The sequence below is a fragment of the Phyllobates terribilis genome, unplaced genomic scaffold (genome assembly GCF_046119375.1).
Source record: "Phyllobates terribilis strain yellow unplaced genomic scaffold, ASM4611937v1 Scaffold_5__5_contigs__length_657084704, whole genome shotgun sequence".
In the NCBI taxonomy this organism is placed as follows: Eukaryota; Metazoa; Chordata; class Amphibia; order Anura; family Dendrobatidae; genus Phyllobates; species Phyllobates terribilis.
In genome coordinates, this window is record NW_027362765.1 from 109,890,383 (window position 1) to 109,910,474 (window position 20,092).

At 41.0% G+C, this 20,092-nt stretch overlaps 1 protein-coding gene across 2 annotated transcripts; it reads right to left on the reverse strand.

Annotated features, from left to right (window-relative positions):
* Nucleotides 1-4,697: 4,697 nt before the first annotated feature.
* ZNF217 (zinc finger protein 217) lies at nt 4,698-14,337 on the reverse strand. Of its 2 annotated transcripts, none has more exons than XM_073682743.1 (6): nt 14,198-14,337; nt 10,459-12,060; nt 9,681-9,809; nt 7,490-8,899; nt 6,740-6,818; nt 4,698-6,280 (listed from the first exon to the last, which is right to left on the reverse strand). In XM_073682743.1, exons 2-5 carry the CDS (start codon nt 11,822-11,824, stop codon nt 6,754-6,756), a joined length of 2,970 nt encoding a protein of 989 aa, XP_073538844.1. In that variant the 5' UTR covers nt 11,825-12,060; nt 14,198-14,337; the 3' UTR covers nt 4,698-6,280; nt 6,740-6,753. The 2 variants fall into 2 exon arrangements, with proteins under 2 accessions (XP_073538844.1, XP_073538845.1); XM_073682744.1 differs by lacking the exon at nt 14,198-14,337 and adding an exon at nt 13,663-14,010.
* Between the last annotated feature and the right edge of the window lie 5,755 nt (nt 14,338-20,092).

A 20,092-nucleotide genomic window follows, 5' to 3' on the forward strand; every position in this document is an offset into this window, starting at 1 on the left:
GGATCATCAACAGATGAAGAAACTCGCAGACTCCATGGATGGAGCTTAAGGCTGTTACTGAAAAAAAAAGGGGGGCTATATTGGTCACTGATATATTTTTTGAAATGTCAGAAATGTATTTTGTACAATGAGTTGTTCGGTTATTATTCTCACTGTAACATGAAAATTTAAGTTTTTCATTTAGTTGCATAATAATTCTGAGGGTTCAGTCGCCACAGAGGTACTGTACCTCACCCAGAGGTGTGGTGTCTCCCTTCTCTCAGGTAAGGAGGAAGTGCTGCACGGAACCCCAACACCTACATCCAACACTACACTGCTCCAGGCCGGCCGGAGGGGCAAGACGCAATGTATGTTTCTGCTGAGCCCTGACCCTGGCTGGAGTGGGGGGAACCCAAAGGTAGGGGGAACCAGTAGTGGGTGTGGGTGGAGGAAGTAGTTAGAGGGAGCACTTTGGTAGGAGTATAAGATAGGGAAGCCATCTTACGGTGGCAGTTCAGTTAGATAGTTCTGGAGAGCAGTTCAGAAGAACAGTTCGGGAGCAGAGGCTCATTAGGAGCTCTGTTCCACAAGTAGGGCCAGGTCAGGAGGCCCAGGAGGGGAGCAGGGAGGCACCCATACGGCACCCAGGACGGCACCCATACGCCCCGCATCTGTCAGAAGACAGAGGGATCGTAGCCGCATTCTAGTCCCCTGAGGGTCAAGCAAGTCTGTGTAATTCCGACGGGCAGGAGGGACTTCAGAGTACCCGAACAGGTTTCAGAGTGGGCAGAACAGAGCAGGAGGGAGAAGGACCCAGTGTGAAGACGGTCAAAATAGGAACATGAGAAAGTGGGGTTCTGCCAGGTATTCCCAAGCCGCCTGAGGAAGGATTGAACCCCTGCCCGGTGAACGCAGCGCGACGCGGGAGGCCTTCACCTGTACAGTGCACCTGTGGAGTGTCTTAAGAACTGTGAGCAAAATCTCGGATGACTGCACTGTACTGCCTCCGTCCATTCTTTCATCGGCGCCATTGTTTCCCCTGCACTACAACGCCCAGCGCAACCCACGCTCTCTCACTTCACTGCCCTGAGGCCTGGTCCACCTGTGGGGAGCCGTCCCATCACAAGCTGCCCTAACATCTGCCTCAGAGGACTGTTGCAGCGCTGGTGATCCTCACCAGGCACCACAGGTGGCGTCACGACCTTTCTAAAAATATCCCCCTTTTGCACTGACCGCCCTGGGTCACGGACCGGGCCAGCCACCGTGATATCCCCTGCAAGCAGCCATAGGCCCGGCTGCCGAGTACCCCACGGCCCTGGGGGCGCGTCATCTGCACACAGCAATATTCTAAGAAAGGCAAAACCTCACTTTTACAGTCTTAAATATTCAGGTTTCAGGTTTATTAACCTATTGGACTGACCGATAGAACTGGAGTTGTTCTACAGGGTGGGCCATTTATATGGATACACCTAAATTAAATGGGAATGGTTGGTGATATCAACTTCCTGTTTGTGGCACATTAGTATATGGGAGGGGGAAAACTTTTCCAGATGGGTGGTGACCATGGTGGCCATTTTGAAGTCGGCCATTTTAGATCCAACTTAATTTTTTTCAATGGGAAGAGGGTCATGTGACACATCAAACCTATTGAGAATTTCATGAGAAAAACAATGGTGTGCTTGGTTTTAACGTAACTTTATTCTTTCATGAGTTTTTTACAAGTTTATGACCACTTATAAAATGTGTTCAAAGTGCTGCCCATTGTGTTGGATTGTCAATGCAACCCTCTTCTCCCACTCTTGACACACTGATAGCAACACCGCAGAAGAAATGCTAGCACAGGCTTCCAGTGTCCATTGTTTCAGATGCTGCACATCTCGTATCTTGATGGTATGGTGTGGTATATGGGGTACAAAGATAGTGGGGCCATTCTTCATCAGTGGAAACCTCAATGCCACTGGATATCTGAAATTGCTACATGATGATGTGTTGCCCTCTTTATGCATTGAAGATGGCATGTTCCCTGAGTTTTTCCAACAAGATGGTGCACCACCATATTATAGGTGTCAGGTCTGAGCATTCCTACATGAACAGTTTCCTGGAAAGTGGATTGGTCGTCGTGGGCCAGTTGAATGGCCACCAGGGTCTCCCGATCTCACCCCCTTAGACTTTTATCTTTGGGGTCATCTGAAGGCAATTGTCTATGCTGTGAAGATACGAGATGTGCAGCATCTGAAACAAAGGATACTGGAAGCCTGTGCTAGCATTTCTTCTGCGGTGTTGCTATCACGCACTCTCGCAGTGAAATAGAGTTCTCGCAAAATCTCACTCTTTGTTATAATCGAGAACTGCCACTACTACTGAACAGTAATCGCTCTCATTATGTCAGCATTGGGTGACAGCTTAGTAATACACGCAGCAGCGCTCAGTGCAGAGAGCGGCATCTTGCTTTTTCACTTTGTGGGATCCCTCAACATGGAAGTTCAGATCCAACTTTTGCTAGTAAGTCATGCCCTTTTTGGGGACGATAGAGACTCTTCTGAGCAGTTTTGTTTTATGATATGTAGAAAAAAATATCCAATCTGAGGCTGCTCACTCTTTTATGAATGATTTTTGGCACAATCTCTTAAATTTTGGAGGTTTGCAGAGTTATGCACATGATGAAGCTGTACCCATGATACACTCTGTGGACAAAGGTATTGGAACACTTATTAATCATTGAATTCAGGTTTTTCATTCAGTCCCATCACCCCTGGTGTATAACACCCAGTCTCTGACCATGCAGTCTGCCTTTACTAACATTTATGACAGAATGGTTGTGGAGCGGTAGAAAGGTGTTCTGTAGATTTATAGATCACACATCTCTCTGGCATCTGATGGAAGAGTCTGGGTTTGGTGAATGCCAGGAGAACATTACCTGCCTGACTGCATTGTGCCCGCTGTAAAGTTTGGTGAAGGAAGGTGATGCTATGGGGTTTTCAAGGCTTCACCTAGGTACTTTATTTCCAGTGAAGGGAAATCTTAATGCTTCAAGACATATTGGATAATTATACGGTTATAACTTTGTGGGAACAGTTTGGGGAAGACCCATTTGTGTTTCGCATGACTGCACAGAGCACAAGTTCCATAAAGACATGGTTGGGGGAGTTTGGTGGGAAATAACATAACCAGCGGCTCAGACTTGAACCCAATCCAACAACTCTTTTCCAGCATCAGTCTGACCTCACAAATGCTTTACATGATGAATGGGAAAAAATCCCCAGTCACCCTCGAAAATCTTGTAGAAAGCCTTCTCAGAAGAGCTGTAGCTGTTATGGCCACGAAGGGGGGAGACAACTCTATATTAATGCCTATGTATTTAGGGTAGGTTTACACTGGCTGATTATTGTGATCAAGTGTTACCAGGAAGGCTCGCTTCCTGATAATCGGGCAGTGTAAATAGGCTGCCAATCAGCTGATGACCGTGCAAAAAGCTCGTTCATCAGGTGAAATGATTTTTTATGTTTGCATTAAAAAAAAAATCATTTTCTCAGCAGCACATCATCCTGTGTAGGCGATCAATTACCGTTTGTTCTGTGTGCTGCTGAAATGCAGTCAGACAATCAGCAGTCGTTTAACACCGCCAGTCGGCTGGAGTAAACCGGCCTTAGAATGGGATTTCATAAAAGAACTTTTAGGTGTTGTGTCGGTTTCCCAATACTTTTGACCATATAGTGTATAATCTAAATTATTCTAGGTGTACTCTTTGTTAGTGCAAATGTATATGCTGGAAAAATGTTCAGTATACACAGTACTCTATTATTCCCTCAAGCCTTCATTCACAAGATAGAGGCAAAAATGTGTGCCTCGCTATTCATATAGCAAGTATGTGACTCCTAGGAAAGTAGAGAAAACTACATTTTTTTTACAGTAAGATTATATATATATATATATATATATATATAATGTGCAATGATTTCCTGTGGTGAATGGAAGGCATATAGACAGTACTAGCTCCTTTGGAAGTGATAATGTATCCAGGGTTGGACTGGTGCACCGGAATACCAGAGGATTCTCCGGTGGGCCCAGGGACTTGCATCGGTAATTGTTGCTGGCAAGACGAGCTTTATCAGCTACCCGTTCCTCCTAGAGTTGGACAACCCAGGAGAGCAGTGTACGCCGATTAACCCCACCTTCTGCTGCAGGCATGTATCTATTGAGAAACCCTTTTGAAAAGGTTTATTTCCATTACAGAAAGTGAGAGCATAGTGCTCAAATATACTATTGCTTTCTGCTCAGTTGGGATCTGACTGCGAAACCTTAAGTGAACACAGTCAGAACAATATATGAGCTCTTTGCCATCCAATAGCTCATCATAATGCACAATTCCACCTCTTTTGGAGGTGGTAGTGACCCCCTTACCTCTTGGTCCCCTGTGTGGCTGCCCAGGTTGCACGAATGATATGTCTGCCCCTGCTTTGAGTTACATCCAAGTAGAGCTCCCAATAATTAGTTATGGAGGGAACAACGGCAGTGATTGTGGCCAAGCCGAAGCTCTATGCATGTCCCTGAAAGTGACACTGTGCAGGTAAATGCAGGGAGTACTGCGCAGCTCTGCAACCCCTTTCATATACATGGCAGTGGGTGTCCTAACAAAGCAAAAAGTGATGGAGAATAGTTCTGAAGTTTCCTCTGCCCTGCAAATTTCTGATAGATCAAGAACACCACAAACACAAAAATAATTGCAAAACACCGCAAACTATATTTACAAACCCCAAAAAAAACAAAAAACAATTCACATGGCAGAAAACCTAACTTAAAATAAAAAATAAATAGAACGATCTGGAGCAGAGTCATGAAATAAATACAATATGAATAACAGGCATGTGAGGAACACGGTGTGTGTGTGTGGGGGGAGCATCCCAATGATTAATACTGAGTGATCAGGATTGATAAATACGGAAGGGGCAGACGCCTTGTAAACCAGCCCCCCTCTCCTCAGTGAATCAGCACATGTCAATATAGGGATAGATGTAGATTCAACCTGTAGAAATGTACTTAAAATGTGAATGTACCCCATTTTAAGCAGCTAGTGGAGATAAATGGAGGGGTTACAGGGAGGAATTATTTTCTTTCTACCCCGATCTTGGTGCCAGCTCTGTTCTTAGCTCAAGTCGATGATATTAAACAGTCTGTCCGAAATTAAGAATGTGACATTGGGTATGTCCACACGTAACAGAAATGCTGCAATTTTCAATGAAGAGGGGGTTACATTTTCTGCAACTTACACGAGGATTCACAACAGGGTATGTACCGACCCTTAAAAGTCCTTTATATGTGGCAACTAGTTAAAGACAGCATGGATAGGGCATCCCTTGAATGAGCAAATGGCGTCCATACAGCATTTGGAGTAGTGCAAGAAAAATAAAGTCACACAACCTGACTAGTAGGGTAAATCTTTCACAGTGTGTTCATACATAATGGGGAGAGGGAGGTCATTCCAGATCTTCAAAGAACAGTTTGCATTGATGTATAAAAAGGACATCTCGGTGTACCCCAATATACACAAGCCATATATATAATGGCGCAAACATCCAGGAACAGTCATTTCCACAGTATACCTGAGGCTTCTACAGTTTGTGGGGGAACATCTTCCAGATCCACATCCAGTGCAGACACATTGCCATTGCTAAAGTCATTAGCAGGTGTATAAAATCCATATTTTTTTTATAATAGTTGAAATAAAATAAAAAATAATAATATATAGATATAAAAAAGTGACCATGTGAAACAAAACTGATGGGAATTCCATGGAAAGCAAGTCTGGAACGGAGTCAGATTAAGGCAAGAATGTGCATCCAGGAAGGGGCGATGCAGCCCTTAGAGGTGAACCCTATGTACACACGGGCTCCAGAGGGAAAAAAAATCCGTCTGAGGTCTTCGCCATCTATTATGTGGCAAAAAAAAACAGTACAGAGATGTGAAAAAAAAAATATTCCCAGCGATTCACACACATGGAAAAACAGCCCCAAAAAATAAAAATTAAAAACAAAAAATTCCAAGGGCTTCTCAAGTAAAGATCAGACTCTCGCTGTATTTGGTCGTTGAGGATAAATCAGTCAGTCAATGCCAAAAATATAACTCTGTATACAATGAACAGTCACAGAGTTTCAAATACAGTATATTAAAGGAAAAAAAATAAATAGGGAGTTCTAGAGTCACTCAAAAATACATTCACAGTTTCTGTAGAGTTCATGGACACTTTTCGGATGATATGTAGCAGCTTGTGAGCATTCGGTGGATACTTCAGGAACCTCCAGGTCTGCAACAAGAAACATTTCACATTTAGACACAAACTTAGGGTGGATGCTTTATCAGAATTAGGCAAGGGCTACCCTGTGACATGAAGATGGCAATTTCACATGCAAGGATTGACAATGAAGTTGTGTTGTGACCCATGGTGGTATAGTTAAAAAAAAATACATAAATGTCAACTAAACCTGTAGGATTTTTTTGGTCACAAGTCGCACACAACAATACAAGTAGTAAAAGACTGTGATCTGGCTGTTTCTTTACAGCCCAACGGTAGCTCTAAGACATTCATGTGACAAAATGTCACAGACAAGTCAGATTAATGTATTATGCAGTCACATGTTTACCCCATTATAAAATTGTCATTTTTAATAACAGACTTATTATTACACAAAGCCCCCTATTGACTTCTATATCTCCCATTAGAACTCAGGGGGCTTGTCCCTATAAAAAATAAGTTTGCACTTACCCCCTAAAACTCTGTTAAGGTCTTTTCTCATTTGGTCCAAAACCTCGCTTGGCCATTCGCCGATTTACATTCTGTTTTCCTGCAGGAAAGGACAGATATTACACAAAAATCAATTTGGTTTCAAGTATAAATCATTATCAATAATAGAAATTGTCTACAGGATAGGTGATAACTTTGATTGCTAAACCCTTTGAATCTTGACTGAACCTGAGAAGGTACCACAGAAATGTAATCGGCAATCTCTGGCAGCCCTACAAACAATGAATGGCGCTGTGGGGAGAATCCATAAGGCCATGTTCACATGTTCAGCATTTTACATCAGTATTTGTAAGCCAAAACCAGTGGGTGATAAATACAGAAGTGGTGCATGTGTCAATTATACTTTTCCTCTGATTGTTCCTCTCCTGATTTTGGCTTACAAATACTGAGGTAAAATACTGACCAAATACTAAACGTGTGAATGTGGCCTAAAAGACTCATTTCAGAACAACCCGCTCTTGGAATCAGTAGTAGGACCCCCAGTGATCAGCCAGTTATCACCTGTCCACAAAGATGGGAAAGCAACATTCATTTTAATAATATGCACTAATGAATTTCATTATTATGCCTTCATCAAGTGAAATAATGGAGATATACCACAGAGAATACCTACATATTACTATAACATACTAAGACACTACACGGCAGCATAAGAATCTACGGCTGTGCCCATTAGTCCAAATGTAAGATTAAAAATGGATATAAGATTACCTTCAGCAGACTCATCAGATCCCTGGTTGACTGGAGGATTGCTGACAGCGAGCGGTGATCCAGCTGGTGTTGGTGGCTGCTCGTAAGGCTTAAAGAGGTTCCAACGAGGATCCATCTCACATGGATACGGTACATTATTGGTCATTTCTGATGGACCTGACTTGATAGAAGGCCTCTCCAGATTGTGCATGTTGACTTGACTAGGGTGAAGTCTCCTGAGTATGTCAGCATTGGTGTAGGTGCTGCTAGAGGCAGGGATCGACATACCTTGTACGATCCTCTGTGCGAAGGGGCTGAGCTCCTCCTGAGATCTGGTAAATGGGTTCTCACCAAACAATGATGGCATCATCTGAGAGGGGTGCAGGGAGCCATTCATGTTTCCACTGCTGGTCTGGGGGTTTGGTGGCCAGGGAAAAAGCTTTTGTTCAGGTTGCGGCATCCTGTCTAACAAGTTGGAGATGCTCTGAAGATCGGCCTGCAGGTACCTATAGCTGCCGACCTGCTGGCCACTTTGAAATTTATTCTCTTGCCCGACGCTTTTACAGTCAGTTTCTGATTTAGTTACCTTGTTTGACTGTGCAGGTGCCCGTTTGGGTTTATCGTGGTTGGGGGTCTTTGTAATGGCCGGTGCAGATGTTTTTATCCTAGCACCGTCCAGCAGCATAGGAGACACATCCACCCCTTTTAAAGCCGAGGGACAACCAGTGCGCCTCATTTTTAGGACAAGTCCTGGGTTTTTACTCCTGCTACCATTTTTGTGAAGGAGATCATGGTTTTGTTTGTGGGCCAGTTTCTGGTGTAAGATCACCAGCTCAGGGTATAAGGTTCTGTAAGTACAGTATAGGCAGGTATGCACCGGGAATAAGGCACGGTTATATAAAGTGGCAGGTGTGTTCTGTGATTTCACAGACAAGTCCAATGGAACTGATTCAAGATCCTCTATTTTGTGAGGTGCAAAGACTGGAGTTTCCTCCGAGGTCTCCTCTTCATTTGAACACACTTCCATGTCTAAGGTTTCCTGACAAGCTAGTGACATCTCCTCCGTACTACTGGATGACCTTGGCTGCTCTTCCTCCAGCTCTTTCTTGAAAGTGTCCAAATTCTCCCATTTGAAGAGTTGGTTTGTATTCACCAATTTGTTGCGCAGGGCCGACATCCTCCTGGGAGGTTTGGCTGACAGAATGTCCTCTTTGGTATCAGTGATGGGTGTCTTGGGCATTTTGCTTACTTGGACGTTGGCCTGAGGAGGATCTGGGGACTTCTTAAATAACTGTAAACTCTTACTGATGCTTCTCACACGGGCATTAGATTCTCCAGGCTTAAATTTGTGATGTCTCTCCAAGTGATACCTCAGGGAAGTTTTCTGTGCAGCAGCATAATCACAAAAGTCACATTTGTACGGCTTTTCACCTGCCAAAGAATAAAATTGTTAGAAGGCAAATAACTGGCGAGTAGAAATCACAGACCTAAATCTTCAGCCAGCACAAAAAAAAAGACAAGCATTTATAAAGTGCCAGCATCTTACTTAGGGCAATCCTAAATTAATTCGTAATTTTGTGGCAGAAATAGGTTCCAAATTATCAGATTACCTACTGTAAACTATGCTACCATCAAACTGAGAAAAAAAACAACAAAAAAAAAAAAACACATTATGAAAACTATAGATTGTTTTTAATACAGGAAATATCTACTACTAAAAGTCAGCTACTGAAGCATTATGAGCAAGAGATCCCTTGTAGAAGTAATATGTGTCCGATTGGTAGGAGTCTGATGGCTGGGACACCACCGATCACAAAAAAAGGGGGTCCCCTAATTTAGTGAGCACATACTGCTCCCCCTCTGATGCAATTTATGCACCCCATTTCTTGTGATTAGTGGGCGTCTCAGTTATTGCACCCTAATAATCAGACACTAAGCACATGTCAACAGTAAACATAAGGGACTGATCACAAGATACCGTGTCAAAGAGGCAAAGAGGTGAGGTAGTGCTCATGGTTGTCCACCAATCTATTTACAATTCATGGGAGTGCGGAACAGCGCTGAATACAGCACACGGCTATCACTGGCAGAACAGTGATTAGAGTGGTGGTCACATATGTTCACTACCGCTCCCAGGTATCAAACATTTATCTTTCCTGTGGATAGACGATACGTTTTGAATATGGGGAAGCCACATTACAAAGCCATTTACCTGTATGGGTCCTGAGATGAATGTTGAGGTAATAGTTTGAGCGAAAGCTCTTTCCACAGAAACTGCATTCCCTGGAAGCTTGAATGCCTTTGGTTTTTGGTATTAGTTGTCCATCGTCAATTTTCTCTACTAACATAGGAAAAAAAAACAAAGACATGAGTGTATTAAAAGGGATTCCTTTATTACACGTCACAAAAAAAAGAATAAAACAAAATGTATTGCCAGCCAAGCCTAGACCAGAAGTACTGGATCCAACAGAAAGATGTACACATACTAATGCCAGAGGTGCAATGCTATAATTTGGGGACTCTGGTGTATATGAGGTCTATGGATGAATTATATATATACACACACACACACACACACACACACACTTTCTTTTTTTAGTGGGCTAGTCTGAAAAAAAAATCCTATGTGAAGAACCTCAAACTATAATGGGTAAGAGCTAGATCAGTGAAAATCAAGGATAGAAATTGTACAAGAATCAAATGCGTCTAAATGAGGTCTTTTTGTAAACTGCTTCAACAGGTATTACATTTACCCACATGCACCACTAGGCGGCAATCTAAGCATCTAAATGACTAACATGGAAAAGGTGACAAAGCAGAATGTGGATGCATCATTGTTACGAAAATATCTGGGATTTCCTTCTTCATTTTAGAAAACCTTAGTATGACGGACACAACTCACATCCATACTGCACTAAGTATTTTAGGTACTTTTGAGTGAGGAGTCATGTGAGAGACAGATTCCACAGTAGTACTGTATAGTTTCTTACCACTCGTTAGGTCATCTCCACCCACACCTTCTGATTCAGACACTTCCTCCATCTTGACAGTCTCCCGATCCTCCACACTGGCTGGAGTATCTGGAGAGCTGGTAGGCAGCAATCCTTCAATGTGACTCATGGATGAGGATTCAGAATCACTCCGGTCCTTTCTGTGGACACGGGAATGCACCACCATTTGTTGGTAGGTCCTAAACAACTTCCCACAGTCGATGCAGAACGGACTTTTATCCTGCTCGTTCTTGACCTTCACTTCCTCTTGTCTTTTTGGGGTTTCAAACTCCACCAGATCTTGTGAAGGAGCAACTTTAGTACAGTCCTCACCTTTGGCAGTGTCCATATCCTCGAGGGGAACAGACTGAGTCATCTTTCCTTTATTCCAGGTATCCATGATCTCATCCTTTTCAGAATCAGTTTCCATGTTGACTTCAGCGGATGGCTCCTTCACACGACCAAAGCTTAGAGCCACTTTGCCTTTTGTTGCCAGCTGCCAAGCTTGGTAGGTGATGAAGGGGTCCAGTTCTTTGATCGATGTATTGGATGGCTCGGGCTCTTTGGTTTTTGGTTTTAGATTTAGGAAACCCATCAATTCTTCCCTCTGGACATTTTCTTGTTCTTTCTTGGTGGCAGACTCTGTACCACTCTCCACGTTCAATCCTTTACAGTGCATTTTAATATGCTCCAATAGGGATTTTTTATCATGGAAGTGGAAGCCACACACCATACAGATCTTATAGGGTGAGGTGACATTTTTGACCACCTGTTCTTGGACAACCTCGTTTATAGTAGTGGGAGTCTCCGGAATCACTGGTTTATTTTTCCCTCCTGTTCGGGTGGAATGGGTCCGCTTATGGTTTTTTAGAAACCATGGCTCTTTGAATCTTCTACCACAAATATTGCAAGAGAATAAGAAGGATTCTTTGTGCTTCTTTATGTGGGCTTCCAAGTCAGCTAAGTCAGTAAATGTCTCATCACATACTTCGCAGTGAAACACTTCATCGTCATTCTTTTTATCCTGCTTTGCGGACCCCTTATCAATCTTTGTGCGCTTATCCTGGGGGCCAATATACTCCGCTTCAACACAAAGGACAGAGGGCTCAAGTAATGTTGCTTTATGCCGGGACAGAACATGTTTTCCAAGTTCCTCGTGAGTCGCATAGGTCTCATTGCAAAACATACAATCAAAAGTCCCTTCTCCTTCGACTGGTATCAGAAAGCTCTCCTGTAATGTCTTCTGGGAGATGGCAAACTGTCGCTTCTTAGCTCGGAATGAACGGGCGCTTTCCATTTTAGAGCAGACAGCACTAGCGAGGACTTCAGGGCTGTCCACAAATTCAGTCAGAGACTGATTGGGCATTGTTGGTGCCAGCTTTAAAATGTAATATGGCAATTTTGCCCCTTTTAGATCAGAACAAAAGATATGGGCAACACATGGATTGAGAGGAGCACAAGTGTCCTTGTTAAGGCACAAATCAGAGATAGGGCATTCCTAAGCCACAAATGGATAAAAGAGAATGGTCCATAGTCAATACAAACATTTCCATCGAAGGCCAGGTGGAAAGTCAATGAAGAAATAATCCATAACAGCTGAATCTGTAAAGATAAAAAGCAAAAAAGGTTAGTACAGTAACCTCAATCGGACTTTCCAACACAGAACAATATTAAGTAAAAAAAAATAAAAACCTAATTTTTATATATTATATATATATATATATATATATATATATATATATATATATATATATATATATATATATATATATATATATATATATAGATATATAGATATAGATATATATATATATATATATATATAGATAGATAGATACACACACACATAATTTCTGAAAGAGAAGTGTATATAATATAGTATATACATATACACTTTATTTTTGTCATTTACATTAAAAAATCTGTATACTTGTCCCCACAGTTATGCAAATATCAATAAAAGGTATCAGTTTTAAAGCACAAGGCAAGGGCTAGGTGCATAAGAAGTATCCACCATAAGAACAATGTCCTTTTGTTTGAAGACAGTGTAAAGAGAATTTTCTATTAAATAAGTCATGTTTGTTGCCACAAAGCTCCCAGAGACCCCCCTGCCATAATTAACATATGTTTGGAGAACATTCCACACCCCTCATAGGTTGTTGAATGAGACACAATCTTTCCATGAAACACCATTTCTATACATGCTTTAAGTAGTAGCAGGCTGAAAGTATGTACTAACATAAAAATAATTTATATATATATATATATATATATATATATATATATATATATATATATATATATATATATATATATATATATATATATATATATATATATATATATATATATATATATATATATATTATTTATGCAATACATTAGCATTATATTGGGTAAATCTATAATTTAGATACACATATATAAAGCTAAAAAATATATTTAGCAAATATCATAATGTCAATTTATTTAAGTATATCATATGTAAAATCCAGAAGTTTGTACTCATCCAATTACCTAATAAAGACCAGGGCTACTATGGCTAAGAAGATACAATTAGATAACACCAAGGAGAAACAAACCACTCCACACACAGCTCATAGGAAAATGGCTTCCTCAGACCAGACAAGCTCACTCCAAGCTGCCACTAGCCAGCCTCTATTGTGGCAACTCCAGCAAACTTTTCTTCCAGCTCAGGAAATAATGGAATCAGATGTAAATGAAGTTTGCTGCTTGCTTTAGAAGGTGTGAAGTGGTTTCCCTTTGTGAGTCACTAGATGGAAGTTAGAAGAACAGCAAAAAAGGGAAGAAACAGAAACTACTGCAAGACACCTAGTAATAGAGATAAAAGAAATTACCAAAATGTATCACCACCCTACCCCCTCCCCTTCCTCTACACTATACACAGACCAGGGCTGTAGAGAGGTGGGATTGCTGGGGGCAGTAGTAGCTCCAGTTTTATCAGGCCCCATGGCTGGCAGACATATTGCAGAATAGTATATAGCCCAGTCCCTTCTTCTTGTCTCTAGCACAATCAGTCATACTGTGGAGTTTACACTAGCACCAGTGGGGGCAGCAGTATTGTCAGATCACTATTCTGTATGTATGATTAGTCAGCAGGTCACCCAAAAAAAAAGACAGAAAAGAGCTGGAACAGCCAAATCCCCCCACCACCAATTACTAATCTCTAGAATAGTCACTCACTTATTAGTCTTGAGTTATTCTCCAACCTCCTGGGTCTACACTCATCATTAATAAAAAAAAAAAAAAGCCATCATAGAACTGCAACTCCCAGCAGCTCCTGCCCTAGTGACTGCTTCTACCGGAGCAGAACTCCCCAATACAAACCTGCCCAAATCAAGTGCTAATTACAGACGCCACTGAGGAGGAGGCTGCACCGCTCGGGCTTCCTGTTGATCTCTTTCTTCCAGAGGACACTAGAAGAAGCCTTCACTTCCCAATGCTACCACCTCCTCCTCCTCCATTGTGCTCTATACATACCCGCACCTCCACTGGGGAAGCAGCAAACAGCAAGAAAAACTTTATCTGTCGGTAACCTAATTACCTCCTCACCACCCCCACTGCCCCCTGATGGGGAGAAGAGCGGCAGAGTAGTACAGCAGTATATAGAGCAGAAGAGTATATAGTGTAGAGTCCTCTACAGGTGGGATATAGCAGTAGAAATGCGGTATATGGGGGACTTGCAGAAGTCGCAGCTTGTATGGATGCTGGTGATTACCTGATCGGTGCCGGCAGCTCTACCTGCAGCTGCGTCCTCCTCCTCCTGCTCCTCCTCCTGCAGCTTCTGTTCTTCTTCTCATATTTGGGAGGCTGTGCAGTGTCTTATACTTCCTGGCTGTGGGGCGCTCTAGCTCATCCTGTCTTTATACTGTGTCCTGCTCAAGTCTCCGCCTCCTCCTCATCCTCATTCTATTCTGTGCCCCTTGCCCTGCCAATCATACAGGACCAGGTGTGTTGTGTACTCTGCCCACCTCTTCTGTATGTGCACAGTGGGGGATTACCTGCAGAAACCAGTACCAAGTGCCATGTGATACCAGACATATAGTGGTAGGATGACATTTTTTAGGGTGGAGGGGTGCAGAAATTTATTTATATTATATATACACACACACACACACACAAATATATATATATATATATATATATATATATATATATATACACACACACACACACACACAGATACATTTAGATTTTATAGATACTATGTCCTTTTCTTCTATTGGTGGGTGAAGCATAAAGTACCCCAATATCTGTTGGGATTTTTGGATAAAAAAACAACATTTTTTATATAAAGATTTTTTTTACCCAATATATTACATAAAGTCCATAAAACATATAACACGTTGCAAACAATGCATTATTATAGAGGGTTTATTTTTATTCCTCAGTCATATTTTCTTACATTATTTTCACAATACAGTATGGTCTGAATGCAGCATTTTTTTTTTAAGTTTTCTTTTTTAAACACAGGGAAGATGTAATTAAAGCACAACCAAAAAAGGCTCGCAAGAATGCTAGGAAATATTCTTGAAATTCATGAGGTTTTTTTTTTAATGCAAAGGAAAAATTGCAGAAACAAGAAGATACAGGTCATGTTCACACATTGCGTAAATGGATGTCATTTCATGAACACTCGTGCCCACTAAGCTTTTAAAGATGTTGCAGAACTGCATTTTTGGGGGATTTTGTTCCCCACAGGCCACTGCCCCACTATCAGTATTTGGTCAGTATTCTGTCAGTATTTTTTCTCAGGAGTGGGAGCTAAAACCAGGAGTGGGTGATAAATGCAGAATTGGTGACTTGTTTCTATTATACCTTTTCTCTGATTTTTCCTCACCTGGTTTTGGGTCCATCTCCTGAGAAAAAATACTGACCGAATACTGACCAAATACTGATAGTGGGGCCGTGTCCATAGACTGATAATGGGAGCACTACAGGGGGTGGAAGGCTATTACTAAGGGGAGGAATGCTAGATATATGTTGCAACATTTTAATGTAATTATTATTATTATGCAGGTGACTGTTGGCTGGATGAGAAATCTTCATACTGACTGACTTGGTTACACAATATTTTATGTGAGCTACGTCCTATACCTCATTTTTTTATAAATTATTTGACATCTAAAATGCTAAGGTATACCCCATGTCCTCGCTGACCCACAACTATAATCTAATATACCCAGTTGTAGTGAAATTTCTTTCATTCAGCATTTGATAAACTGGCAATATAAATGGTATTTTGCAAGACCAGAAGTGAGAAAACTCAATAAAGAAGTCCCAATGAGGAAATTGTGTACTAGATTCAGTGATCTGAATTTCCAGCACTGATACCTGCTGAGGACATATCATGCTCTTTTTTAACAAATGTATCTACATGTGTGAACTGACCTAAAGAAGTTAAGACATAAATCAATAAATAATATCAACTCTTAGGAGGAGACATTGTCTAATGTCTTATATAATCAATTCTTTGTAGAGAAGGTGCCACTAGCTGCAGACCCCTCCAGTGTCCTTGTTGTGTGCAGACAGCCCCCATTGTCCTCCTTGTGAAGTTGATTATATTAGTCTAGTATCAGTCTGGATCATTGTTGTATATCACACATTGACCACTGTCTGCTTAATTTTATCATTACTACTGCCTGGGACAACTGGAGCAGTGGATCATCTAATCATGTGTATTAGGTGTTCAGCTGGGTCAGGGGGGCATAATTGACCGACTGAGGGTCTTCTGATTTGACTGCCTGGGGGTCTTCTGACCCAAACTTACAATTTATTTATGCCTACGAGGCAGGTAATTCATGTTAGCAGACCTGTAGCAAGTCCGGCATTGCAGTCCGTATACGGACCATGAAATACGGCTGCCTGAACCTGGCCTGTCTGTGGACATTCTTGCAGCAGGTGTCAGGGAGAAAATGGATGGGATATGTTGGACTTGTTCTATCCTTTATCCTCAAGGGAGATAAGCAAACCACAGATGTCAGGTGGCATCTTCATGCCCTCTTGTCATTCAGAATACATGCACCCTCGGACGAACTGAGCGTGCATGTGTATGGGGTGGTTGCGGGGTCTTATAATAATAAGAATTTAAGGCCCTATCACATATTATAATGATAGAACAACCTAGCATTTCAACTTGGCCCATCCTTTGTTCTCTTTGGACATGAGTGTAGCTACAGGGGGTGCAGAAGTAACAGTCACACCCAAGCCCTGGTGCCTGAGGGGGGTCTGGAATTCTCTCTGCTACATAGCAAAACACCAGTATTATAAGTGGCACATAGTAGGTAAAGGCCCTGTGCTAGATTTTACATTGGGGCCCAGAGATTTCAAGTTCTGCCCCTGAATATAAGCAGTGCCACTTGGCCCTCTCCTTGGTAATAAGCATGTTGGTCATAGGGATCATGTTCTATGAAATATGTAGCATATGTGATACATACCATGACATATACAGTACACGGTTTGTGTAGTGCTAGTATATATATGTACACACAACTATATATATACATATATTTATACATTTATATATATATATGCCTACTGCGTGCTGTGATTCTATGTAAAAACTAAATCTAGCATATTCTGGTGCAAGCTCCTAGATCTACTTGCTGTTGGGTCACACAGTATAAAAAAACATAAAGAGGCAGCACGTCCTTGTGATACAAACAAGAACAGAGGGTTTATTCCATGCCCAAAGTAAACGACCATTCGGCTCCAATAATGAGTCGAACAAGTCCAACAACTTTTCAGCTTGAAGAAGGCTCATTGGAGCCGAAACATCATTTACCTTTGGCATGGAATAAACCCTCTATTCCTGTTTGTATCACAAGGACGCACTGCCTGTTTGGTATGTGTGTATAATATATATATATATATATATATATATATACACATACACATTTAAATAAATAAAATCACAGACATAAAACATAGCATGCAGATATAAATACATAAACACGTGTGTGTGTGTGTGTATATATATGCACGCATATATATATATATATATATACACGTACACATATATTTATTTACGCACATATATATATATATATATATACATACACACAAATATACACCTACACACTTTTATGTATTTCTATCCACATGCTGTGTGTTATGTCTGTTTGTCTGTTATGTGTGTGTGTATTATATGTCTGTATTATGCACACGTGTGTTGTGCATGTTTAGCAATGTATGTCAGTGCGTCCCAGTGTTTATTAGTGTGTAATGTATAGGTTTATATATTTGCACTTTCTGTGTATAATGTGCTCATTTATATACATTATTAATGTGAGCTATGTATATTTTATGTGTCTATATGTCTTGGCATGTTATAATGCACTTGTGTATTATTTAGATGAACCTGGTACGTGTTGTATATAACATATTTTCTATGACTGTATATATATATATATATATATATATATATATATATACACATTACAGACCAAAAGTTTGGACACACCTCATTTAAAGATTTTTCTGTATTTTCATGACTATGAAAATTGTACATTCACACTGAAGGCATCAAAACTATGAATTAACACATGTGGAATTATATACTTAACAAAAAAGTGTGAAACAACTGAAAATATGTCTTATAGTCTAGGTTGTTCAAAGTAGCCACCTTTTTCTTTGATGACAAAAGCCCTGGGCTATGTTCACACAGATTTTTTTGATGAAAAAAAAACAACAAATAGTTTTTCAGGTTTATACCCTTCAGAAAACGATCTTACGTTGGAGGCGTTTTTCTTTTCCTGAAACAGATTTGAAGAGGTTTTTTTTCCCCCAAAGAAGCGTTTTTCGCAGCCTTTCAATTTGACAGTGTCTAGTTTGGAGCAGATTCAATCAGGATCCACTTCAAAGACTTGACATGCATTCTTTTTTTCCAACAAGTGCTTTCCAAGTCCTCTTCAGGAACAAAAATGCTTAAAAAGCTTCTCATATGAACAGCAAAGTAAAAAGAAGATTTTTCTAAATGTTGTTTAGCATTTTTTTACGGGGATTTTGGAGCAAATTTGCTAAAAAAAAACTTTGTGTAAGAATATCCTCAAGGCCTGCCCCCATACACATTAGTAATGTTGGCCAAACCCACCGTTATCAAGGGGGTTGTCTGACAGTTTAATGTGTATGGGGGCTTCCCGCCTCTTCCTCAACATCATCTGGACTCGGCATGTCCGATTCTGGATGACCGATTCTTTTGTGCTCGACTAGATAAGCAGTCACCAGAGGAGTCTGGCAGAGGTTCTCTCAAAAGAGAACATAGGTGTACTCGGGAAGGCGAGGGCTCCTATATATGGAGGAGTCAGGAGAGATTGCTGCTGGCCAAACCAATAGGTCAGTAGTAGGGATGAGCAGACCCATGGAAGTTCGGGTTCTGGTACCCGACCCGAACTTTAGACCAAAGTTGAGTTTGGTTACCAAAACTGTACCCAAACTCTCCCCAGAACTCCAAACATTGCAAAGGCGCAGGAGGAGTAAAGACCCTTTTACGAGCCGATAAGAACAATCGCTCCCAATCATGGGCCTGTTTAAAAACTGCACTGGAAGGAGCAAAATGCTGATATCTCGACTGATTGGATTGTTTATGCTGGCAAAAAAAATGTCATTGTAAGTAGCACAATGACGGAAATTCCTGTTATATGGGGGACAGAACGATCATCTTAATAATTTTGTGGCGGTGAACAACAATCAGCTTGTATATAGTTAATCGGTGTTGGTTAATGGGCCGAAATAGTAATCGGATATGGGGGTAATTTATCTTCACTGGGAACAAGAGGATCAGCAATAATGCAATCCAACAAGTCAGGCAAAAGTCAGGGGAGGGATGAGGACATCCCCGTGCACATTCGATTTAGGGTTCGGCCGACTTTCATCCAGTGTGTATGGCCACCTTTACATGCATGCCTTATTCTTCTTATATTTCCCTTTATGAACCCATTAGAGAATTATGTGATACGTCGTCAGTGTCTGAATTTTCTTTCCGCTACACGGCAATCATAGGGCATAATTACTACACTGCATGCTGCTATATGCGGCCATCGCTCCTCTCACATCTATAGTAAATTACATAACTGCTGATGCTTATCAGTAATAGGGCTGTGTATCTAATAGGAAAATCCCTTTAATCTGATCTAATAATCCAGCACTAGTTTCCGGAAAAAAAATAAGTGCATGATGGCGTCATAATCTGAGGCATTTTTTTTTTGTGTGTGCTTTGCTATCCTTACTATTTTTGTATATATTTGTATGGCAGTCCCTAATTTAGCACACAATGACGGACTAAAGGAAATTGATATATTTTGCTCTAAAACGATGTCTATCGCTATACTAATAGGTCACCGTGACAAGAACGGGCAACAATGGAATAAATAGGGCGTGACAATAGCATGTGTTGCGAAAAATGTGTTGAGATATTGTTCACTTTCTGTATATATTTAGCTATGACAGGCACAGAACTGTACACAGTCCAGTACCCAAAAGTGAACAAAATGGCTGCCACTCTCCATGGTCAAGCCAAAGATAACTAGCTAAAACCAGCCACAGAAGTGGACTAATTTTTTATTTTTTTTGTATTTCTAGGCATAAAATGAACCATAAAGCACAGAGAAACGCA

Bases quoted from the DNA above. Each gene is read 5' to 3' on its own strand.
- ZNF217 (XM_073682743.1), bottom strand. From the start codon at position 11,824: ATGCCCAATCAGTCTCTGACTGAATTTGTGGACAGCCCTGAAGTCCTC. The intron at 9,810-10,458 runs GTAAGAAACTAT...TTCCTATGTTAG, and splicing joins TGGAGATGACCTAACGAGTG to TAGAGAAAATTGACGATGGA. The intron at 8,900-9,680 runs GTAAATGGCTTT...ATTCTTTGGCAG, and splicing joins TCATCTCAGGACCCATACAG to GTGAAAAGCCGTACAAATGT.